The sequence below is a fragment of the Trachemys scripta genome, chromosome 14 (genome assembly GCF_013100865.1).
Source record: "Trachemys scripta elegans isolate TJP31775 chromosome 14, CAS_Tse_1.0, whole genome shotgun sequence".
NCBI classification, from domain to species: domain Eukaryota; kingdom Metazoa; phylum Chordata; order Testudines; family Emydidae; genus Trachemys; species Trachemys scripta.
The window spans coordinates 9,566,326-9,592,519 of record NC_048311.1 but is presented as its reverse complement, the minus strand read 5'-3'; the positions used below and the strand labels follow the sequence as shown (position 1 = coordinate 9,592,519).

At 44.8% G+C, this 26,194-nt stretch overlaps 1 protein-coding gene across 1 annotated transcript in view; it reads right to left on the bottom strand.

The window, feature by feature from the left end:
* The window catches only part of MAP2K4 (mitogen-activated protein kinase kinase 4), a 142,201-nt gene that overhangs the window by 25,940 nt on the left and 90,067 nt on the right, over positions 1–26,194 (bottom strand). The window contains exons 6-9 of the mRNA XM_034790255.1: positions 24,263–24,382; positions 15,496–15,615; positions 11,611–11,662; positions 10,332–10,459 (exon numbers count right to left, since the gene is read on the bottom strand). Of these exons, the coding sequence (XP_034646146.1) occupies positions 10,332–10,459; positions 11,611–11,662; positions 15,496–15,615; positions 24,263–24,382 (420 nt within the window). The remainder of the gene's footprint in view (positions 1–10,331; positions 10,460–11,610; positions 11,663–15,495; positions 15,616–24,262; positions 24,383–26,194) is intronic.

Here is a 26,194-nt window from a genome sequence, read left to right as displayed (position 1 = left end):
CAAGGAACATTACACTGCACACACTGTAAATTCAACAATCCTTTTATATAGCACAAAAACCTCACCTCTCTTCCTAACCCACCAGCTATTGTCAATTGACAGACAGTAAATGAAAGGGAAGTCACCATAAAGATCTAAAATGTACTCATTTAAAAGCAGGAGCAGATCTGTAAGCGAATGGCGCACTTTAACCCTTCTTTCCTTGTAAAAACAGGAGCAGATGGGTGTGAGATGCAAGCTGTCCTCCTTCCTGGGATACTCCCTCCTCTGCCCTCTCAGAGACATTTAGCACATGGCTGAAGACAGCTCAGACTGAAGGTTGGGGATTTCCAGGATTCTGACAGATGATCAGATCAAAATGAAACACTGCATACCAAGAACTGTAGTCCTGCAGGACACAGCTGTTTGTGGGGCTTGCTGTATGTCTCAGTGTACAATTATCTGCACCTTATTTGGCTGTAAGCCATAGTATGGATTCCCCTGGTGTAAACACCAAGCTGAATGGTTCCAAGACCTCTGCAGTACTCTAACACAGACGGGATATCAACCTCCCATCTGTCTGTGTGCTAGGTCATTATGCTGTTATTTTAACCGCAGATCCTGTACTAAATGTTTATCTGTTTAGAAACTGTCAAAACAAAAGTATTTAGGGCCCCCTGGGAATTAACCATTAGCATGGCTTTATCACTTGTATCACAGCATCATTTGAGAGATTTCAGGGAAACTACTGAAGATATGCATTTGTCACTGTCCAAATGACTCAGCTCCTGCAAGGATTCCCGACTAAAGCCACAGAAAGAGAGGGGACAATAGTTCTGAACATGCAGATGGCAGGATTATGCAATGTCTAAGAAAACAGTTTTTAGAACCATAAATAACTAGTTTTGGAAATTACTGTGTTGTTTAGCCAGGGCGTCTAGGAAAAATGCTAGCACCCACTCTTCATGCAAATGCAACATCCTTATACTGGACTATTTTAAAGCTGAGCCATGCATTGTTCCTGTAAGAAACTTCTCACATAAAACTTTCTTTTACAAGGAAAACTGGAGACTAAACAGAGTAGGAAGTAGGTGCCCCAAAGCAAAGTTTATTTATTAATGATCTGGAAAAGTGGGGAGCAGTGAGCTGGCAAAATAAGTAGACAGTGCAATATTATTTCAGTTGATTGGGACTAGAAAAGACAGCTAGGAACTTCAGAGGAACCTAACAGTGTTGGGTGATTGGGCAACATGAGTGTAGGTGAAAATCAGTGTTAACAAAGGCAGCATAATGCATCCTGGAAGGAAGAATTTTCACTGATCATACACCTTACTGGGTTCTTCTTACTAGAAAGACAGTTGGGTGTCACTGTGGGCAGATCAATGCCTTTATGTAAATCCACAGTATGCCATCATATTGATTCTTGTGCTCAGTTTCAAGTTCCCCTGAGCCAATGCCTCATCTAGCCGATAAGGTTAAGGCACACCAGTTTCATAGCCAACAGTACACAAGCTACTCCTGTGGGAATTCTGCAGCTACTCCTGTGGGAATTCTGCGCCACTGTGCAATGCAGAATTTGTGCAGAATTAATGTTCTGTGCAGAATTTCCCCCCACACACAATTGGTGCTCCAGAGCAGCTGGCCGCCACTAGGGGCTGCTGGACCTCGCAGAGCCTGGCTCCCCAGCTTGCAAATAGAGGTCACTTCCAGGAGGAGAAGGAGCTGGAGGGTTCCCAACAGCTGAAGTTCCCTGCAGGCCCTGAAGGAAGGAGGCCGTGTGAAGGAAATTCAATACAAGCCTGAGATCCAGCATCAGGCTGTCTCTCTGTCTTGATCCCTGGGCTTGGAGGGGGGGCGTACAAGTGTCTGGCCCCGCAACTGGGCTTTGGGGGGAGGGGTTGTGGGCATCTGGGTCGGGGGTGTCCCACGGCTGGACTCTGGGGGAGGGTGTGCAGGTGTTGGGGCCAGGGTCCCCCAAATACCTCCTCCAGCATCCCCAAAATATCCCTCCCAGTACACTCACACACTCCCTCCAGCACCCCCCAACTTTACTCCCTACAGCTCCTCCTGCCCCCGGCAGTGTCCTCTATTTGCGAACCTCTGTATAGTGACCCTATGGGGGCAGAGTAAAACAATGAGAATCAACTAAAAGACCGAGGGGCAGAGTTTTCCCCCAAGATGTGCCCAGCTGGCACATGTGACACATCCAGTCTGAGGCGACCAATGAAAGCATAACAGAAAAACAGGGACTGAGTTGTCGTAGGGGTTTCTTTAGCTCTCTGCTCCTTGGGGAATCTTTGTCGTTGTCTGTATTGTTACAGACATACTTGCTGACAGGTATTTTGAAATAATTACCAAAATAATTGAAACTGGTGTGATTATATTGTTTTATTTTGACAAATAAAATTTGCAGAATTTTAAAATATTGTGTGTAGAATTTTTATTTTTTTGGCGCAGAATTCTCCCAGGAGTAACTAGCATCACTCAGTTCTATTCACTCCATTTCAAAAAGACTGCAGAAGAAGCAGAGGGAGGGGTCCAATGACAGGAGAAGAAAATGATTTACTGGCCTGGAAAAACTTCTTTAGGAAAAGAGCCTGAAAAGACTGGGACTGCTTTGATCTCAAAATATAAAAGCAAGGGGATATTAAATGAAATTGAAAAGCATCAAATGTCATACTGACAATAAGAAAAACATTTCATGTGAAATACAATTAACTTGTTGAACTCACTGCTACAAGAAGTAAAGGCTGAAATTTCAAAAGCAACTAAGTGACTTAGGAAACTAAGCTCCATTTTCAGAAGTGATCTAGGCACTTAGGAGCCTAGAACTCACTGGAAGCCAGTGGGACTTAGACTCTGGGTATGACTTTACTGCAATTAAACACTCACAACTGGCCCATGTCAGCTGCCTTGGGCTTGCGGGGCTCAGGCTACAGGGCTCTTTAATTGTGGTATAGATGTTCAAGCTCAGGTTAGAGCTGGGCTCTGGGACCCTCCCCCCTCACGGGGTCCCAGAGCCTGAGCTCCAGCCCAAGCCTAAATGTCTGCACTGCAATTTTACAGCCTTGCAGCCTGAGCCATGTGAGCCTGAGTGCAAACATGGGCCAGCCGCAGGCGTTTAATTGCAGTGTAGACATACCCTCCAAGGCTTGGATGCACAAAAGGAGCTAGATGCCTTTGATTCTGTTTTAGGTGCCGAAGTCCTGCCTTTGGGACCGCTGCAATGCACAAAGCTCCAGCTGAACCTAAACTCACTCGGTGCATAAGACTCTACAGTAAAAGTTCCCTTGGTGCCTATGTTTCTGTCTCTGGACAGGCACGTCTGCCTCCCTGTGGGCATCCAGGCGCCAATCTCCCCCCACCCATCCCAGATTTTCACACTTGCTCTCTGTCACCATATCTCCAGAACATGTAGGTCAGGATGGGGGACTGTACTGTGGAGAGCAAGGACTCTGAAGGGGACTTAAGAGTCATGGTGAATAACTGAACATGAGCTCCCAGTGCAACACTGTGGCTAAGAGAGCTAACACGGTCCTTGGAGGCATAAACAAGGGAATATTTAGTTGGAATAGGGAGACGGTATCACCTCTATATATGGCACTGGTGAGACCACTGCCATATACCGTGTCTAATTCTAGTGTGCACGTTTTAGAAAAGATGTTTAACAATTGGAAAGGGTTCAGGAAAGATCCACATGAATGATTCTAGGTCTGGAAAACCCTCCTGAGTAAGAGATGTAAGGAGCTCGAGCTTTTTAGCTTATCAAAGAGAAGTTTCAGAAGTAAGCTTAAGTTTAAGAGAGATGTATGCCTTCACATTACCTAAGCTAGCTATCCTTTACAGAGCCCTGAGTGCCTGGACAGCAACCCAGCAAGCCAGACTGTGGTGCAGCAGTGACATCATTACAGCCATGGCCACTACTGACACATTAGCCCAGCAGATAGAGGTGTGATGCGCCAATGACTTTACAGAGCTTAACACAGCCCCAGCTAGCTAGCTAGGTTTAGGTTGGACATTAGGGAAAAGTTCCTAACTGTCAGGGTGGTTAAACACTGCAATAAACTGCCTAGGTAAGTTAAATATCTCCAGAGATGGAGATTCCACAAGAGTAGGTTAGATAAATGTCTATCAGGGATGGTCTAGACAGTATTTGGTCCTGCCATGAGGGCAGGGGACTGGACTCGATGACCTCTCGAGGTCCCTTCCAGTCTTAGAATCTATGAATCTATGATTGTAGGGGGCTGGGAGCTGTCATGTAGCCCAGTACCTGAGGTTGTGCTGAGGCGGTGACTTCCTAGAGCCTTGCATCCCTTGACGTCACCCAGCAAGCAGGCTTCCATGGGGTGAAGACGTCACAGAGGCCCATCTCGGGGGCCAGTTGGATTGATGCAATTCACTTGGTGGAGCTGTATAGCTCCTTAGTGCCAGCCTAGCTTCACCCGTCTTTGTACACACAGCAGGTACACACCGACCTTGCACAGGGTAAACTCACCTGTACAGGAGGGGAGCCTCCCTGCAGAGATCCCTGTCAAGTCTCCCTGACACTGACTCTCTGCATCCCTCTATTTTCAATATTTTTTTTTTTAAAGAACAGGCCAATCCAATGATAAAAGCCACTTTGTGAAAACATTTCAGGTGGCTGATGGACAGCAATGAAAAACTCAAAGCCACGAACCCAATAACTACAGCATAAAGGCATGTACCTACATCCATCACCCTCTCTCGCGCACACACACACTTACACCTGCTCTCATTCGGCCAAGAAACCAACCCTAGCCAGCTGTAGTAACCAAGGCCATGCCCAGGTACCCTTAATCCTGCCCGATGTGTAATGCCAATGTTCCTGTGGGATTAATCCTTATGTCCCACTGTTTGTGGTTTTGAATCTGGCATTATTCCCCTTTAGGAACCTTCACCAGTAGTGAATATCCCCACTAACGTGCTCCATGACCTCAGTATTTAGATATAACCTCGTACTGCCTACGTATCAGTGAATAACAGCTCATCTGGGCTCAGTCATTGTCCCGCCAGTTTGGGAGCTGGAACTGCACGGACCCATGTGCCTACATCATGTGGATGCTGCTGGGTTGTTTCCCAGCCTTAATTCACATAAAAGGAATATGAATCATATCAGAACTCTATACTTCCTGTTCACGTAATAATATAGGCTCTGTTTATTGACTTGCAGTGCCTTTGTAGAGGAGCTGTCCTTAGGAGCCAATTTTTAAACACTCTGCACTTGACTCCCAGTGACAGAGAAATGTCTTTTCTCTGCAAAGATCACCCCTTGCCCTAAGTGATAAGGCACTTCGGGCTGAATGGCCTGCTTACACATGTGGCTGGTCACACGTCTTGCTCATTTTGTATAAATTCTCTCCACAGCCAGGTGTCTAAATGTACAGGATGGAAACAATGTTCCTGCTTTCTTCCACAGAAAGAGAGATGTGGGGCAACTGAAGTGCAGACATGACCTAACTGTCTGCAGTGGAAGCTGTTCAATGTGGGCTATGCACCAAGTGATGTAATGAGCTAAGTTTAGACAGGAGAGGTCCCACGCTGGGCTAACCTCATCAACATTTTTAGCTTATGAATGAGTAAGCAGAGGTATGTTCTCAGCCTAAACCACTAAAGTATGCGGGTGACATCATCAGCATGCCTTTGACAGAAAGGGTTTGCTCAGAGCTCAGGAATCTCTGGAGTTATTCTCTACGCTGCTTGTGTCAGACGCATGGAACCATGCCATGAAACTCGGACTGGGATGTCTCCCCCTGAGGCTATTTGCACGTGTCTTAGTTCCTGTTAAAAAACATTTACTTAATCATAAAGCTATTTCTGGCTGCCCAACTTCAGAGAAATAACAATCATTTAATTCCAAAGCATCTGAGGGGATTTAACTGTATGATGTACGATCAAGAAACAGCCTGACTGCTCGGTTAAGTGAACGACTGAGCCCAAAGAGAACCTGGTCATCAGATCAGGAGTGTGAAGCTGCTGCAGATCAAATATAGAGTCTCACTGCAGCCAATGCTGCTGCTCTGTCTGTACAAATGGATCGCAGAGCTCAGACACCATGAAGTCTCTCCCACATACATGCACATGGAGATTCACGTGAAGCACAGTACAGAGGCAGCATTGTTACTAGTCTTAGGAATTCCCCCTTTCGGTGCTTGTGCTGAACTCTGTCATACCCAGAGTGTTAGCTATTTGAATGCAGTGACAGAGCTTCCATATGGTCAGGAAGATTTCCCTTGTTGGGGGAGAAATGAGTTGCTCCAGACAGAGGTAATGAATCCTAGTCTCATTTATCTCTCAGAGGTATTTCTGATGCGTCTTGCACTGCAGTGTCTAATAGTGTAGACTAGTTGGCAAAAGCAAAGGGCATGTGATAAGTCACAGATACAACTTCCAACTGCAGAAAATCAGCTTTGTATCCACATCCCCAGCCAGGTCGCTCCCTCTCACATTGCTACACCTGCCCCCTTGTTGCAAAATCTGTCGCTGTGCGCTATCCCCTTGCATGTCCCCTGACCTTGATAGCTTTGCAAGAAGAAATGACCACCACCTTAATTCAGGTGTCAAAAACCCTCCCTCTCAACAGAAGTGTGATGACTGGATCAGTCTGTCAAGAATTCATACTTGATATAGGATTGCTATAGGATTGTTTCATTGGAATTAAGAAAACCATGTCTTTGTTCCCTTTAAGAATGGGGTTTTGAACCTGTGGCCCTCAAGACTCTAAACTACAGTCCTCAAAGGGGACAAATCAACAGGAAAAGCAGCATGGGGCATTGCCTCCCTAGCTGCCTGTCTCTGAAACCCCAGGAGCAGTTCCAGAGTGAGCCCAGAGTGTTCTGAGCAGCTGCTATTCTTTCCCTGAGGCCTGCTGCATCACTGGGGTGGGAGGAGAGAAGTCTGGTTGCTCCATCACCTGCCTCCCTGTCAGGCTGGGTATCCCAGCGTGAGCAGGACAGGAGCTCAAGCCTAGGGAAGCCACTAGCAAAGAACAGCTTCCCATCACATAGCCCCCCAGGCAGCTCATGAAAGGGCAGGAAAAAGTGGGGCAACAGAAAGCCAAACTGTTCCAGTTCCAGCCCATGCATAGACTACAGATGCCTGGGTACTACTCTAATTTGCACCATCTGGCAGCGATGCCCTAGGGACCACATACACTGTAGTGCAGCCACTCCCCAACCTGACCTGTGAGTCAGAGCCCATGGGGAAGGTGGTGTATTAGCTGACTAGACTGGCCCCGTCTCTCCACACCAGGGCAATCCCTAGCAGGGAATGGTGCCTGAGGGGCACAAAGGGAGCTAACCCAGACAGATACTCTTCCCCAAGCACTGATTGTGGCCCCTTTACCTTTTTATCCCAGGTTGAATGGCCCAGGCACCCCTGTGCTCTGTTGCGACTGACAAGAGAATAGGGCTCATTTTAATACTCCAAGGGGCAAGACAATGAACATCCCAGGAGGGGAGGCCAAAGAGAGCTCTCCTAGGCAAATGTAAACAGAGCAACGCGCACAGAAAATGAGAGCAAGGGAGACCCAGCACTGGGAAGCTTGAGGGCTAAAGGCAGAGTGAAACCTGGTGATGATGGGGGGCTCTTAGCTCAGCCCACCTCGATGCACAACTCATGGAAACATGCTGCAAACTGAACCACTCTAGATGAAGTCTCAACTCTGCAACCTCAAGGGCCTCTATTTGGATGCCCACTGTTCCTTTGTTTTGCATTTCCTATGTGGTTTTCTTCTAGAAGTAAGAACAAAATACAAGTTTCTGCTCGTGACAAGAGTGTGTTTTCCATTTCAATACAATGGCCACATGGAAAACCAAAGAGACAGAAGCAAAGAATCCTTTTCAGCACTGGAAACTCAGACCCAGATCCTCTGCTGGTGTAAATCAACATATCTCTGCTAACTTCAAGGGACCTACTAGGCTGGCTGACAGCACAGGAGGATCTAGCCCTTAGAGCCTCAATCCCGTACAATTTAATTTAAAAAACAAGTGCCTCTGGTTAATAATGGGACAGGGAGACTTGCTCACTAAAGCACTGGCTCACGGGCAGTCAACGTCAGAAGCCATCCAGTGTTGTTACGTCCACTGGCTCTTCAGGGGCCTAGCTCCAATGCATAGGACTGTGTCAGTCCTTCCCTCCCCCTGTGGTCAGGTGCCCACAACACAAAAATGGCCAAAATTGGCAGAGAAACCAAGGACTGAGTGGGAAGTGGAAACTAACATCTTCCCACCTTCAGAAAGGGCCCCTCTGGGGAAAGCTTACATTGCTGTGGCCCCTGTTGTACCCACTTAGTTGACATCTATAGGACATCAGTTTCCAGAGATGCAGTCTGGTGCCTTGCAGTTGCTCTACATTAAATTACCTTCCACAAGGAAAAAGGAATGAAATGTGAGCTGACACACCCGCTCCCAATTACAAATCCCTGAAGTACAGGCTTGATCACAGAAACACTCACAGATCCTGAACTCTGCCTAGGCTAAGGAGCATAATTGTAAACCCACCTCTACCATCATGCAGAATATTGGCTATGCAGCCCAAATTCCTGATGTTTCCATTACACTCCCCCCTTCCCCTCAGCGAACGGTCACTGAACCAAGTGACTACAAGGAAAGGTGCCAGCATGCCACACCCAATGCCAGCATGCTGGCCTCTCCCCCAAATTACATACCACGTAAAAGTCTTACCAATGCAAACTATAGTCAATCATTTTGTCTCATTTAAAAAGTCAACAAATGTGAAACTTCCATCCTGACCTGATCCGAGAGAGCTAGACAGAGAACACAGAAGTATATGTGAATCCTTCCCAACATACCTAGTAATGAGAGAGAAGGCATCCATCCAGCCGTCCATAAGTTATAAAGGAACTGAGGCAACAGAGATACAACAAACATGCCTTATATCTTTAACAAGAGTGACCAAACCAGAGGCCTGGATTACGCTAACATTGTACCCACCTTTAAAAGTAAAAAAAAAAAGCCCACTGACTTCAACATAACAAAAAAGAGATCAGAAAATAATTACAGAACAAGTTACGGAACAGCTAGCCGGGTATAAAACGAGAGGGACAAACCAGCACAACTTCGGTAGCAGTGACCTGTGCAGAATGCCAGGAGATGGTGGAAGAGGATGAACGAGTGGACACAATTAATTTAGACAAAGAATGACCGCAAGAAAGCACAGTGTGAAGCCCACTGGATTCAGTGTGGTGAAAGGATGCAGTATGGAATCAAAAGTAGCAGTGATGGCCAAAAGGACAGGGTTTAATAATGGAGTGTACCGCAGGGATCAATACTAGCAATGGTATCATTCAAGAGATTTATAAATAGGCAGGAAGGGGAGATGAATAGTTGGGAGGTAAATAAATGGTCAGACTTGGATCAGGAACAGCCCCACATTCTGATTGGCTGAGGCAACCTCCTTTCAGTGTAATCCTCAGTCACTACTGTATGTAAATCCTTGCCTTCTGACTCGGTCAGAAGAAGAGATTTAAAGAAAGAGCTTTTTCAAAATGCTTAAAGACAAGCAGGCAAAGTTATGTGTGACCCTTGGGCTGTGTTACATTCATCTCAGAAGAGCAATAGCTATGCACATAACCAGCCCCCAATCCCATAGTTCAAATAAAAATATGGATTGAGATTTTCAGAGCAGCCCAGGGAATGGAAAAAGTCCCTAAATCCACTGACTGCTTTGAAAATCACAATGGTGGAATGAAGTGACTCTTCAAAAACTGCTACACAGATGGAGCCATTTCCATTCAGCTGCTCCCCAGAATTGTATCTTCCGGGTACGATTTGGAAATTTGGCTGTTTGACTGAATCACAATACTTATGAAAGATTTTGCTTTGTATTAATTATGACAGAACCTCACAAAAACAGGTTCATTATAGACACAAAAACACTTCCTGCTGAGTTTCCTTCTCTGTGCCATGCTGTTTATTTTCACATGCAAATTTGGTCCTGGTTGAAGATGGTGGAGCATGAAGTTCTCGCTTTGTCCCAGAACAACAACAGCCAGCCCAGACAGCAGCAGTGTAAGATGGCAGATGTGCTTTGAGTCTCACCTTCAGGGCCAGAAGGGAGCCCAATCTCTGTGGCCTGTTTTGTCCTTGGTGTCCCTATTGAGGCTGCCAGCAGGACAGATCGTTCTAGATTTGCGATTGTTATTTCTGGTATGTGCGTGCCCGCCCCTGGGGAACTCAACTGAGGCACAACTCAGCCAATGGGTGGGAATCACTAGTGAGCTGGGCCTCACTTTAGCCTGAGCTAGAAGGCAAAAGGCTCCATATCCCGTGCCCATCCCAGCCCACTTGACAACACTGTCAGATCCCACTTACTGCCATGTATGGTCTGCACCCAGCATCTCTTGTTTTTGCGATGGAGTCCACGAGTTGTCCACTAATGCCAAAGTCACAGAGTTTAATATTCCCATTTCTGTCCAGAAGAATATTGGAAGGTTTGATATCTGTGAGTGAAAGAAAGAGAGAAACAGGTAAGTTGTGGCTGGCGATCTCCATTTCAACAGCCACATGGCTGCACAGTGACAGACACAGACATCAGAAAATCAGAGCTAAGGTTGAACATTCAATGTCAACTCTGCCTCTTAACATTGATGTTCAATGGTGATGTCATCACATATTTCCCAAAAGCAGTAGCTATCACTGTCTCACAGCCCCATCACAGAGATGTCTGGCAGTTTATGTTGGGAGCAGTGGCTGGGAAAGCAGGAGGAGATACAGAGACTGTCCTGGTTCTGAAGTTCCTTCTGAAGACGCCTCATTAGTCACTGTGTTTGGCTCTTAATTAGCAAAAAAACTGTGTTTAGTGGCAGCTAAGGTTGTAGCATGCCACATCCAAGGTTTTTTACAGCATGTGTACAAGAGGGCTGCATGCTTCACGGCTCATATAGGCTGAGCAGTACATTCACCAAGGGCAAGTCATGCCTGACCAACCTGATTACCTTCTATGATGAGATAACTGGCTCTGTGGATATGGGGAAAGCAGTGGATGTGATATACCTTGACTTTAGCAAAGGTCTTGTTATGGTCACCCACAGCATTCTTGCCAGCAAGTTAAAAAAGTATGGACTGGATGAATGGACTATAAGGTGGATAGAAAGCTGACTAGGTTGTCGGACTCAACTGGTAGTGATCAACGGCTCGATGTCTAGTTGGCAGCTGGTATCAAGTGGAGTGCCCCAGGGGTTGGTCCTGGGGGCCAGTTTTGTTCAACATCTTTATTAATGATCTGGAGGATGGGATGGATTGCACCCTCAGCAAGTTCGCAGATGACAGATTAGTATCATATAATTTGTAAAACACTATGGCGCCTTTGGGATGAAAGGCACTCTGTATAGATGTATGTTCTCATTATCTGCATTTACACACTTCAGAAGTTAAGGGAGAATGGAAAAATGATTGAAACCTTCACAAACAAAATACTATGAATTTAAAATATTTATTTGATATATTTATAAAACTAATTTTAATGATAATTCACAATTATACTTTTACTTAAAATAAGGACTAACCATGAAATTCTGTGAAATTAATTTTTTGTAGTTAAGAGGAAAAATAATTGATAATTCCTTTGCAGAAGAGAAACCTACAGACTTACCTCTGTGAATGATTTTCAAGTTTTCTTTTAAGTGGTTTAGTGCTTTCACAGTCTAGGAGAAAAGAGGAGATTTTATGGATGAAAAATAAGTTACTGCAATGAGATTCCTGTGACTATTAAACTATGTGAGCAACATGAGGCAGAACAATAAACATTAAACAACATGAGCCAGAACAATAAAGAGGAATCTTGAGTGTCTGAAGGGAAACAATGTAAAATAAAGACCTCTATATCTGTCATCACCATATAAATTTTGACAGGTTTCCACACCCCATTTTTGGTGTATGCCCACTCTCCAATCTCATTTTTGGACATATACACTTTTGCAATAGTGGCCATTTGAATTTTTATGGGGAGCATTAGGACTGCCTATGTGTTTGCTTTTTCACGTTTACAGCCATTTTAAAGATTTTAAGAAAAAATAGGCTTTTTACACATTTTAAATAAAGTTTAGTAAACAGAGGAATAAAGTGTTACAACATATATATGTTAACAGGCCTTTTTGTATATTGCATGTATTTTTTTAAAATAAAGGCATTAAATATTAGAAATAGAACATGCATTTTTAGAAAAGAATGTTATGCACTTAGGTTTTTTAGAAATATAGGTATTAAATATTAGTAACAGAACATGTGTTTTAGAGAAAATAAAGTGGGATAGGTTTTAATACAACACAAAGTGAGAGAGGCTGTAGAACAGCCAAGAAAAGCAAAAGCTGTTCAGCCTGTTACAGAAACAAAAAGAAAATAAACTCAGATAAACTGCAGAAAAGTTTTAAAACAACAGGAAAGGAAGAAAGCCTGTGTCACTGACCAAGAGGCAAAGAGAGAAGAAAGGCACTTACCCCGGCAGCTGCCAACAGTCAGCCAGTAATTCCAGGACAGTCAGCCTTGGACAAGCTATGCCTCTTGGCTGAGCCAATCAGAAGCTGTTCTTTAGACAAGTCATAGAATTGCATTTTCCTCAACCAATCATAATGTCCCAAGAGGCGTGGCTTTTGACAGCCCGTCTGTTTAGGTATAGAGGTCTTTACTACTCACTCCCCACCTTAGCTCTGCTAATATAAATGATTTTGCAACACAGTGGGAAAGTAGTACTTTGCAAAGGCTAGTGGGGAACTGTGGTATGCAGGAAGAAAGCTGAACAGTATGGTTAAGAGCTAACATGGGGGCTAGACAACCTGTCCCTGTGCACCTCTGTCTATCTATCAGTTATGCTCTCACAGAGAGAAGAACCCAACACTCAGAACATTGTTAAAAAAATCCTCCTCATCTCAGTCTGTGGGGCTAGTGAGAGAGGAGAATTTAGGAGGTAGTTCAGTGTGTCCATAGAAAACCAATCTAAACCAAATCAAAACTAAACACAACCACCAACACTCCTTCCATCCTGATGTAACCTCAGGCTTTATGGTAATAACAGGCTAAAGAAGGGATGGTGAACTTTGTATGTGCAGCTCTCCCCTGCTATAGAGGAACAGTCAGAGAGGTATTTTAGTTCAGTTTTCACACTTCAGTTCCTTGGGCCCACACCTAAACCTGTGTTAGGCACCTCTAAATACAGATTTACGGGCCTATCTTTAGTTACCCAAGTTTGAAAATTGGCTGGAGGAAAAACCACACACACTCAGAACTAGGAGCTCACCTGAAATGCCAAAGGGCTGCAGTGCCAACAGCCACTGAGGCAGCAGGCTGCAGTTCAGTCACCCTTTGAAAAAGGTGGGTTTTGACACTAGTGGTGGACTGGCACTTTACTTACAAACTTCTGGTGCTACTGATGTCACTTTGATTTCTCTACTTTTCCATACCCCAATCCCCTTCCCTCATGTATACACAAGACAATACTCTTGAGTAATGTGGATCATACGGACATGTTAACAAGCTGTCTGTCAAGCTATTTCTTTGTGTGGCTAATGAAGAACCTATTCCGACATTTCCAAAAGAGAGGTCAGTAGAGCCCTGCAAAACTGCAGATATCCGCGGACCATGTTTGTGGATGGTGAATTGGATGCGGATACAAATTTTGTATCCACGCAGGGCTCTAGGGGTCAGGCCCAGCTAATTGCTACGATATTTCATGCATGCATCTCCCGTTACCTAAGTTCTTATTCAGCAGCATCCAAGGACCTAACAAAATGATGATGCATATACATAGTGTTCTCCTGTCACTGTCCCACTGTTCTGCAAGGCCTTGGTGTGTGTGTGTGGGGGTGAGAGTTGGGGTGGATTATTTTTGCTTGTGTCACTGTTCTGTGCCTCTCTTGTGGAAGGCTGTTTGAAGAAGCCAGTTGTGTAATTGGCTGAGGTTCACTGACCTCCTGATTCCATTCAAATGAAGCATCAGTGCTCCTGGACACCAGGAAAGATTCAGAAGTTGCCGGCTGTTCCATGCACTCAGCATGCCTCACACTCTGCCCACAAAGCAAGTGATGGGCATTAATGGTTCTATACAGTAATCTAACCATTGCTAGGGGTACTAAGGAGAAACCGTTCTCGCTCCATAGCAATAGGTGAAATGGAGTCTGTGTTGTCCACTCAGTTTTGGCCATCCCTCCAAAAGCTACAAACAAGTCCCAGTGGCACTACACTGACAGGCTGGCTCTGGGGACAAGGGGATCCTGAGCTATCTTGCCTTAAACTCACAAGTGTCAAACACAGCTCCAAAAGCCTAACTTAGCCCTGGTCTACACTAGGGGGTGGGGTCGACCTAAGATACGCAACTTCAGCTACGCGAATAGCATCGCAGAAGTCGGCATATCTTAGGTCGACTTACCTGGCCGTGAGGATGGCGGCAAGTTGACTGCTGCCGCTCCCCCGTTGACTCCGCTTCCGTCTCTCGCAAGCTGGAGTTCCAGAGTCGACGGAGAGCGCGTTCGGGGATCGATTTATCCACGTCTATACGAGACGCGATAAATCGATCCCCGATAGAGCAATCTCTACCCGCTGATCCGGCAGGTAGTGAAGACCTGCCCTTATTTTTGAGAATTTGCAGTAAAGGTAGCAGAAGAGATAAAACCCTATGAGCTGGACACCCAGTGCCAGCCCCAGTATTGCATGGACACACCCCATCACTTCCACTCTGCCCAGGATTGGTCTTCCCTTTGATTTTGGCAGTACCTTTTCACTCCAAAGTTTACTGACATGGAGAATGTAACCAAGTGCAGAACTCTTACGTGCTCTGAAACTGCCTGATCAAAACACCCAAAGGAGGGTTTTTTCCATGTCTCAGTGGCCAGTGGAGGTGGAAGAAATAGTCACAAGAAAATACAAAATGCCTGAAATGTGAACATTTTGTCTTTCACTGCGGATTCAAAATCCATCCCATTTCTTTATGAAACTCTGGGGATAAAATATGATCACAGACACAAAAATATTTTCACTTCAAAAACTTGCGCTTTTTCGTGATTTTTTTTCTAAATTACCGTTTTAATGAATTCCAGATGCTCTGAAAAACATGGGAGCCGCATGAAAAGAGAGCAAACCAGAAGAGTTTGGCTCTCCATTGGCCCTGCCTAGAATGAGAACCTCCTGCCCAGCAATGAACCAGCCTAGGCTAGTGCCATCTGTTAATGTGACAATCCGAAGGGAGGGTTACGGGAATGTCAATGAACCAGAACAAAAAGAGGGCCTTTGGATTCAGCTTGAATTTCAGGCAAAAGATTCTGGGGTGTCTTTATTCACTGAGGCCTCTTCCTCCAGGGCTGCTGACTGCATCTCCACCAAGCAATGGAGTTAACATAATAATAAAGCAATGGTAAAAGCAGAACCATAAAGATTCTACAGAATGCAAATAAACCAGAGGGAACAGGGCTAATAAGTCAAAAGCATAAACTTTTTAAATGATCTTTAAAAATGTGCAAAAAGAGAGCAGCAAAATCTAAATACTTACAGCTAAAGTGATTTTGCCTAAGATTTCTTCTGGAATAACATCATCTAATACACTATATACATATTTGTAAAACTTATCAAACGAGGTAGACATGAGCTCCATACAGATCCAACAGTCACCCTAAAAAAAGAACAAACATATGTCACGGTAAAATAATTCATAAGAATCAACAGAATGCAGAGACCCTTTGAATCTGATCGGGATGAACAGGCAACATTTATTATGCTCCAACAGTCTAGCCCATGTGGGGGGGCTGAAGCCATATTGAAGAACCTTGGGTGCATATACTAACGTGTACAGTGAAAGTAAAGATATTCCTCTCGGTTTGTGACAGACAACCTTGCCCTACTAGAAGAAAGAGAAGACCACAGGGAGGAGAGGCATCTCATGCCCTCCTGTGTGTAAGATGCCAGGTCACTGGAAATAGAATTGGATGCTAAAGCCCAGGTCTGAGTCGCTTTCCATGATTTATATCATTTTATTTAAAAGATGTAAAGGCTAAAAATTACACAGAACATAGAACCCCAGATAAAATATTCAAACCCAGAACTGAAGCAAACCTCCATGAGAGATTAATATCCCCTCATTTCAAACAGTGCCCCTGTTAATACTGACAGACTAGTTCTCTATCTTTAAAGGTGATTTGCAAAGGATTTCATATTTTGCATTTATTATATCCAGTTCAGTGGTAAAGGCAAAATGTAACCTTAAATGTGTTACACAGGTGTGGATTCCACAGCTACCAGAGAAACTAAGAATATGAGGCTGAGCATTTTACTAAGTTATAGCACAACATTTAAGTTATTTAAAATTGATTTTTTTTAAATGATGACATTTTAAATCATGATTAAATTAGACTGTTTCACTGGAATAAAAAGTTCAAAAATATACCAACTCTCAGTCCAAACTAAGGGCTATTGTTCCAAAGTCTTCTGTGCTAACTGTTATGGATGACAAATGGCTTAGTTTGAGCTGTTTATGGTGGATTTCAGCATTCTGAGGCATGTCTTCATTGTTGTAAATACAGGCATTATACAGGATCGGTATTTTGCCCAACAGCAGCACTGCATTCTTGAACTTAAACACTTTTTAGTGTAATTAATCATGTAAGCATGTTGGCCTAAAACATCAAATGGTTCTAGAGCTCAGACAACTAGTCTTTTTTCTTCTGGTTGACCCTTGCCCAGAGCAGATGTTTGACGGGGCAGAGGCAGAGCACTGACGAGGCAAACTCTTCAGAAAAGCAGTTCATAAGGCTGGTTGCATTGAATACAGAATTAAAAGGTGAGTGGTTGAGTCTATGCTTGTAAGTGTTGTGCACTGTGGTTTCAAACAGGTACTGCAATATGTATACCTACCATCACAGTTTTGAGACCTTTGGCCCATGACTGGCAATTCAGAGTCTTGAGAGTGTGTGATTATGAATAAGGTACAAACTTTTGATATAAGTCAATTACAGTCCAACAAATGTAGGAAATTCCTCCAAAGAAGTCTTCTCAGCTCTGTGATAGATTTTTCTTGATTAGACATCAGAAAAGGTCTTGCTTGCTAATACATGGGGAGGTGTTTAAGAGAAGACTAGAACTTTTAGTTTAGTCTCCAGAAGAGAAGAATGAGGGGGGATTTGATAGCAGCCTTCAACTACCTGAAGGGGGGTTCCAAAGAGGATGGAGCTCGGCTGTTCTCAGTGGTGGCAGATGACAGAACAAGGAGCAATGGTCTCAAGTTGCAGTGGGGGAGGTCCAGGTTGGATATCAGGAAAAACTATTTCACTAGGAGGGTGGTGAAACACTGGAATGCGTTACCTAGGGAGGTGGTGGAGTCTCCTTCCTTGGAGGTTTTTAAGGCCCGGCTTGACAAAGCCCTGGCTGGGATGATTTAGCTGGGAATTGGTCCTGCTTTGAGCAGGGGGTTGGACTAGATGACCTCTTGAGGTCCCTTCCAACTCTGATATTCTATGATTCTATGATTTTCTTTAAGTTATTGAAAACTCATTGTTTTCTCTGAGGAGGAAAAAAAAATCCTGTGTTATAAGTCTTTCACTCCTATTTCACAGAGCTGGGGCCATGTTCACCTGGAGATAAATCCCAGGAGTCCTAGGGGGAATTTTGAATCTACGTCTAGATGTTAATAACTTTCATGCAGATTCACAGATTTAAAGGCCAGAAGAGACCATTATGATTATCTCCTGCATAAACAGGCCAGAAGCTTTGCCCAGTAATTCCTGCATTAAGCCTGTAACTTCTAGTTAGCTAGAGCATATCCTAAGACATCCAATGTTAAAGCCTTTTAAATGATGGGGAATCCACCACAACCCTTGGTATGCTATTCCAATGGTTCAATGGGTCCAATGGTTAATTACCCTGACTTATCATTTTGTGCTTTTTTCCAGACTAAATTTATCTAGCTTCAGCTTTCAGCCACTGGATCTCATGCTTCCTTTGTCTGCTAGATTAAGGAGCCCTCTTCTACCAGAAATCTGCTTCTGAGAGTGGTTGTTATGATGTGGTGATGCAATACTAGTTAGGTAAGCTTCAAGATGTAACAGGGTGGTCCATGCCTTCAAGGACCAGGGGGCCTAAGGCCAGCCAGCCCTGTTTGATTATTAAACTCAATTGGGAAGGGGTCAGGCAATGCCTATAAAGAGATGAGTCAATTGTAGACATTGAGGATGACTTGTGCCTTGTCCTGATGAATTTTCCCCAAGACTTGAGATAGGAGCAGTAAGCGAGGAAGGCATAGTTCAGATGGTCTGACCACTGAAGAAGTAGAGCATTAGCCTGTCAGTTATGTCTTAGGGCTCCTCTGGAGTATTATATATTGCACTTTCTGTTCATTTGAGAAGTGAACAGGCCCATTGTGGGGGTTCCCCATAGAGCAAAAGTACTGTTTACCACTCATGATCCTTAGTGAAGTGTCTGCTGAGGAAGTCCACCAGCACATTTTGATTCCCTGGCAGATTTGATTCTAGAGTGGCTGCTTCTGCACACAAGGAAATGGATCTTGTTCCGCCCTGCTTATTGAGTAAAAGACAGTTGTCACGTTGTTCGATATTATGAAGATATGGTGACCTTGAATTAATGGGAGAAAGGCTTTGCAAGTCTCTTGGACCACCCACAATTCCAGTATGTGGATGTGTCTCTCGAGATGTCCAAGTGCCCTGAGCTGTGTGACTTTCCATATAAGCTCCCCAGCCTAAAAGGGAGGCATCTGCAAAGATCGTATTGACTGGTAAGGGGGAAACGAATGCCCACTCATACCTGTGGGGATTCTGCTATTTTGATGGGAACAGTTACTGTGGCATTCACAGACTGTTGGTTTGGTGAGCACACAGTTTGAAGCCACGCTTGGAGGCAATGAAGATGGAGTCTGGCAAATGGCGTGCCATAAGTACATGAAACCATATGTCCCAGGAGAAAAAGGGTGTTCAAGTGTTGCTCTTGACCTGATCTATGAGGTTATTCATCACTTGGAACCTATCCACTGGCAGAAAAGACCTTGCTGTGACTGAATTTAGGAATGCTCTGATGAAATCTAAAGTCTGTGATGGGGTGAGCACAGACTTTTCCAAGTTTATACTGACCCCTGGGAAAAGACAGAAGTTGAAGCCTTGATGAAGTCGACTTGTAGGCTTCTTGGCAATGAGAAGCCAGTTTTTGAGATGGGGAAGATGGGGAAGCCACAATGCCTAATATGGACTGCTACTACCAAGATGACCTTAGTAAATACCCTTGAAAGCAAGGCAAAATAGGAACATGCTATATTGAAAATATTCAGGGCTATCATGAATCTAAAAAAATGTCTGTGAGCAGGGTGAATGTCCACATGGAAGTATGCTTCCTTCATATTGAGAGCTGTAAAGCACATGCCATTTTCCAAAGATGGGATTATAAATGCCAGTGTGATCATGCAAAATTTCAGTGTGTGAATAACACAGTTGAGATGTTGGAAATTGAGGATGGCTCTCCAGCCACCCTTCTTTTTGGGTACTAGGAAATATGTTGAGTAAAACCCTTTCCTTGGTACTAAAGAGGTACCCCTTATTGCTCCCCACTGTAAGAGGGATTGTATTTCTTGTCTGAAAATCTCCTCATGAGAATGGCCACTGAAAAGGTCTGGTGATGGGAATTTTAGAGGTGGCAGGGAAGTAAATTTGATTGCATAGCCAGGATGAATGATGTTTAGTGCCCATTTGTCCATTGTCAAAGCACTCCAGATGTGGAAAAAGAGTACTATATGACTCCCAAACGGTGTGTGGGAATCAGCATTTGGTGGTTTGCAGATCTTGAGCTCTCATCAAAAATATTGTTTAGATGGGGGCTGGGATTGGGGTGATGATGTTGCCCATGTAAGACAATGTAAGAAATGGGACTTCTGAATCCTTTGCCCATTACGGGGTAGCTCATAAGGATGCTGGTGGTAAAACTGTTGAGCCTTGGGTCTAGGCTTGTATGCTTACCTGTGGAGTTGTTTGGGGAAGGTGTACATATTCCCAGGGAGCAGAGGGTGACCCTGAAGTCCTGTAGAGTGTGTAAGGACTCATCTGTCTTTTGGTTAAAAAGGTGAGTTTCATCAAAGGGCAGGTCCTCAGGACGTTCTTGACCTCTATGGGAAACCCCAAAGTGTGAAGTCATGATTCACAGCACATCACAATGGCAACAGCCACTGCCCTTTAAAATGTATCTGCTGCATCTACCACTGATGCTTCTAATGGATTTTCAAATGGAAGTGTCCGAGCTCCCAGAGAGGGAGATGCATCGGTAAGCTCTTCTTGATGGAGAATTCTTGCTGGACTGTACACCATTTTCCATTTTTGAAAGAAGAGGAAAGGATGGAGTGGGGGGAATCTATTCCTTTCCTTACTGAGTTAAATCTTTTGCCTCAATAGCTGCCGCCAGGTTGACCTGCCTCTCAGTTTAGTTAGGAATTTTTATTCCAGGCCTGGGATGGATGCCTGCATTAGAAATATGGCCTAGAGCTGACCATTCCAGTGTAGATGTGTGCTAGCCCCGAGCACCACTGCCGGAAATTTTTTCCCTCAGTGGTATCTGTCAGGTCGGCTCTAGTGCTCCCTGGAGTCGTGCGCTCATAGCGCCAAGTAGCAGCCCCCTCCGTTCCTTCTTGCTGGCTAACTCCAACAGAGGGGCTGGGGTGGGGGTTGGAATGGACATATGCAACACACCTTGAAGAACAACAGTTACGAAAGATCAGTAACCATTTTTTCGTCTTCGAGTGCTTGCTCATATCCATTCCAATGTAGGTGACTCCCAAGTAGTAGTGCAGGTGGAGGTTCAGAGTTCATTGACGAGCTGATTGTAACACCACTCAGCCAAATCCAGCATCGTCTCTAGCCTGCTGAGTGATGGCATATCAAGACAGGAAAGTGTGAACTGACAACCATGTTGCTGCTCTACAAATGTCCTGTTTAGTGACCTGTGCCACAAATGCAGACGAAGATGCTTGGGCCCTTGTGGAACGTGCTGTCAGGGCAGGAGCAGGGACCTTTGCCAGGTTGTAGCATGTGCAAATACAGGAAGTGATCCATGATGAAATTCTCTGGGCTGAGATTGGAAGACCTTTCATCCTGTCTGCAACAGCCACAAAAAGTTGAGTAATATCCGAAATGATTTAGTCCTTTCTATGTAGAAGGCTGGTGCAGGTCTGACGCCCAGTGAGTGAAGCCTCTGTTTCTTTCAGTTGGCATGTGGTTTCGGATAGAAGACCGGAAGGAAGATGTTCTGGTTACTATGGAATTGTGAAACCATTTTTGGAAGGAAGGTTGGAGGAGGATGCAGCTGGACTTTGTCCTGGAAGAATACCGTGTACGGAGGTTCTGAAGTGAGGGCCCCAATCTCCAAGACCCTTCTAGCTGAAGTAATGGCCACTAGGAAGGCCACCTTCCAGGACAAGTAGAGCAGAGACCACATTGCCAGCGGCTTGAAATGGGGATCCATGAGCTTCAACAATACCATGTTGAGATCCCAGGGAGGGCCTGCTTGTCATGGCTGTCAAGTCCTTTGAGAAAACAACTACAGATGGTGTTTGAGAACATGGAACGGCTGTTCACTCACAGGTGAAACACTGAGATTGCAGCCAGGTGGACCCTAAGAGATGATGCGGATAGTCCCTGTTGTTTCAGGTATAGTAAGTAGTCTAGAATGAATGCTAGTGATGATTACGTAGGTGGAACAACCCTGCTGTGTGTGAGGGTTATGATGTGTGTGTATGTGAGGAGGTGGAACACTCCTGCTGTGTGTGAGGGATATGGCAGGGGTGTGTGTGTGTGAGGAGGAACACCCCTGTTGTGTGTGAGGGATATGGCGGGGGGGAGTGAGGAGGAACACCCCTGCTGTGTGTGAGGGATATGGCAGGAGTGTGTGTATGAGGGATATGGCGGGGCGGGGCGAGGGGTGAGGAGGAACACCCCTGCTGTGTGTGAGAGATATGGTGGGAATGTGTGTGTGTGAGGGATATGGTGGGGCGGGGCAGGGAGTGAGGAGGAACACCCCTGCTGTCTGTGAGGGATATGGCAGGGCTGAGCAAGGTTATGGGAAGACTTTTCCCTTCAATCTCTATGAATGGTTGGCAGGGTGGATGTGGTGGGGCAATTCTGGCTGATGTTACTCACCAATTGTAAAATGTGCTTTATTCTCAGTTCTATTAGTTTACTTTCAGTTCTATTGTAACTATCTTGGCTGGACGGGGTGATGGCAAAGGTAGATCCCAGGTCGACAGCCTACTAGGCATGCTGTCTACATTTACTGACACTGGGGTCTGCAGCTGGACAGGCAGGAGCCTGGTGGGGGGATGATGCAGTAGGGGGCTCATGATACGGCAGAGCGAGTAACTAAGTCTGTAGAGTGGTATTTTTCTATGTGGAAATTTAAATCAAAACATACTGCTGCTGTGTGTTTTCATTTTGTGGTGTTCCTAGAGCTGTGGAGAGGTGCCAGAGACATAAAACAATAAATCTGTAACTCAGCAGCAACTGGCAAGAGAGGTTCCTGTCTAGGGATTTTGTTCAAACAAATTTATCAGAATTATTGATAATTATTTGTTTTATAGTGGCATCTAGAAGCTTTCAACCAAGATCGAGGCCCCATCGTGCTAGGGCTTGTACCACACACACACTAAGAGAATCCCTACCCTTAAAGGATTATAAGACAGACAGAGGACAGGAGAAAGGAAGGATTATTAGCCTGGTTGTACAGATAGGGAATTAAGGCACAGGGACACAAGTGACATGCCAGAGGTCAGACAGGGAGTCTGGAAAGCCAGGAATTGAAGTGGGGTCTTTCCCGTTGTAAGCCACTTACCCTACAAGACCAACCTTCATCTTTCAGAGCTCAGTTATGAACCTCTACTTGTCTGCACAGGCTGCTCATGAGTTGCTACCCTCCCTCCAGTGCAGACATGCAGGGAGTGGGAAGGCAGTGGTGGAGCAAGGTTGGACCTATGTCTCTGCCTCCTCCCTCACCCCACCATATCACGTGAACTATCAGAGCCAGCGCAAAGGGAGAAATAATCTGTATCAGCAAAGGTCTGGCATGAACCATTTCCATCTGGAGAAAGGGGAAGACAGGAACCAGACCGTGATGCTCACAGTCACAATCTGATCCCCGCCATGCCAATTGTATGGGCTAGACTGTGAAGTTACAATTGACTCTGGCTTGTCATTTGAGTTCTGGCAGTTGTGCTGGTTCCAGTAGACCATCCCCCCAGTTTGTGCCTACACAGAATGAAGGGACAGGTTCTCTGTGCACACCCATGCAGTAGGCCTCTTTCCCCATTGTTTTTATTGATCACTAAAGATTGGATTTGCTTCACCCTTGTGGGTGCAGGGGATGGAGCAGAGAGACAATCCCTCCCTGCTACACTTTCTTTGTCCTTGTCTACACCCAGAAATTACATCACCTGAAAACACGTTAACTTATATGGTGGTAAACACTCAGCATAGTCAGGACATGTAGCATTAACATCTCATCGCCATGTGGTGGGTAGCACTAGGGCCCATGCTCAGGTTAACCCTAGCCAGCTGAGGGCAGTCCTTATCTACACCAAGTGCTAACTCCTGGTTACCCAGCAGGATGTTCTACACAATGTAACCTCCCAGGACAGACAAGCCCTGTGACAGGGCCAAAGGTAATGACAGGCCTTGGGCTCAGGGCAGTTTAGGACTGACTCCCTACTAGTGTCCTCAGGTGCAAATCACTCCAAAAGAAGTGCCTTGGTTGAGAGGGTCTGGCATGTCCATTGTGCAGCATGCATGCCAAGCAGCTCTGGGAAGGATTGTGCCTCCTAAGCACCACACCCCTTCTCCCCTGCTGCAGCGACTCCTGGGGCTTTACAGCTCCAGCCCTCCCCAGCACAAGGCAGCGTGCAAAGCGCACAACCTTTGAGAGTCTGTGACAGCACATCTATAAATCAGATGTGTGAAATGTGTCAGATATCTGAGTGCCACACCTGTCCAAACAGTCAAACCACTGAAACGCCCCCAAATCCTAGATGTGAGCATGAGAGAACATGGCAGGAAAGCAGCAATAATCATGACAGGGATCATATAAATGAACACCAAAATATATACATAGCAGCAATCAGAACCCAGAGTCTCTTCCCTTCTAGTAATGGGTTTGATGACAACCTGCGACTCAAAAATCCCCCAGTAAATTAACTCCTTTCTCTTATAATAAACTGAAGGCTGCTGCAAATTAAATTTTAAATTAAAATAAAACCTCTGGTATAAATGAAACAAACCCTGAATGCCCACCTCTCTGAAGAGTGCTCCATAAAACTGAACAATATAGGGGCAGTCACTACTTCGCATCACTACATCCAAGTCCATTAGAAGCTGTTTCTGTTCCTTTTCATCCACCGTTGACCGAATTCTCTGAAAGAGTAAGGAATGGCAGAGGTTTTATCACTAACATGCTACTATTACATCATCCTCAGCCAGTTCAAGAGAAACCTGCCAGGACCCCAGTCCCAGGGTGGGGCATGGAGTCTCAAAGACATGAAAGCAACATGCTTTAAAGAATTAGACCATGTTTTTAAATGAGAAAAAAATTGCAATTAATATAAACCTAAAGCAAGTTAGTTCAGATTATGAAATCTCTGGCCAAATTTTACTCCAAAACTCAGCGATATCAGGTGGAGCATCAGTAAGCAGCAAACGGCAATCAAAGATTTTCTTCATCTCTTTAAAACCTACAGCAAAACAATATTCATGGTTTTATGTTCAAAGCAACGTGCAGTGAATGAGTTAGCCACAGCTCCCACTGATGCTGGGACCTGAGCACTGCTTTGAAATGTAACCCTCAAATATTATATTTTAATTTACTAAAGGAAGGAAATTAAGATGAAGGCACTCCCTACACTGTGCATCCATCACAGCGTGCCCACAGTTGGCCGTTTCACGCCATGATTTATACTGTCCGTGCTAGGCAGGCTAAAAGACCAAACCATTTTTTGCCTGGTAGTGGCCTCTAAAGTTAAAGATACATAAGGGTTTGCATTCTATTATAGCTTTCCAACACTTGTGTTTCAGGATAAAGTTTTCCATGCTCAGTTTCTGCCTGAAGACTTTTGTTTTTCAAAAGCTTCATCAAAAACAGTTCAACTGTTTTCCAGCTTGAGATGGGGGAAGGGGAGGAAAAGAGACAAATTTATCATTATAAACCAGTTCTTGCCAAAACTTGTAGAAAAAACTGTGACACTAGGGCATCATCCTACCAACTCTACTGAGCATAGTGCTCACAACTGAGTGTAGAAACATGGACATCAGTGAGACAACTCATTAATAAGCACTACAGATGGTTGTAGAGTGTTTTCAGGGTCAGGCTCTGGTACTGCACTATTTGAGAAATAATGTATGATCATGTAATTGCAGACTGCCTCGTAATGATACATACTCAGGGGGTAGAGTAGCTGTTGCACAATTGTTCTTACCTTTGACATTTCCTGATATTCTGAGTGCTTCACCATGCAGCCTTAATTTTCTAGTAACTTATGTTTTAGCTTAGAACAATAATTCCTTCCTTTCCCAACGGATCCTACAGCACTCTGGAAAATTGGCAAGCTACTTGCACAGCATACACAGGAATCACTCCACACACCCCTCCAATGCAGCCAAATGGGTGAAATACAGCTACTGTAGGCACAGAGAGTGGATGGCTCGGGGGATTAGTAATGCAGCTACAGACATTTTCATGTCTAGGTCACTGGTTCAAATCTATCTGACAGCAGTTCAGTGGTGTATGTGAAATGAGTTTGGTGAGTCTGTTCCATGCCTCATCAAATATACACATCACAGAGGACATGACTACAATATACAGTATGCTGCCCCTGCAGAGATGCCAAGGGCTGAAAGAACCTAACATCTCCCTCAAGGCGGGGGTGGGGGGAGGCAGACTGTCAGGTAGCTGGGGTCTCAAGAAGCTTGCACTACTGCTGCTTTTGCTTTTAGCTATGTATGGACAGAGGACATTAGCAGCCAGGACCATGAGCCTCGCACCTTTCAAGAACACTGAATGTACTGAGCTCTTTGTCTGGGCAGCTCCCGGTTCAGAAAGCTATTCACATAGAACACTGCCACACCGCTAGTCATCTCCATCTGGAACACTCTACAAAGCAGATGAACAGTGGGGACTCGTAAATTAGCTTTTCTCCAGTTTGAAACCTTGGCATCTCCCTCGACTCAGAG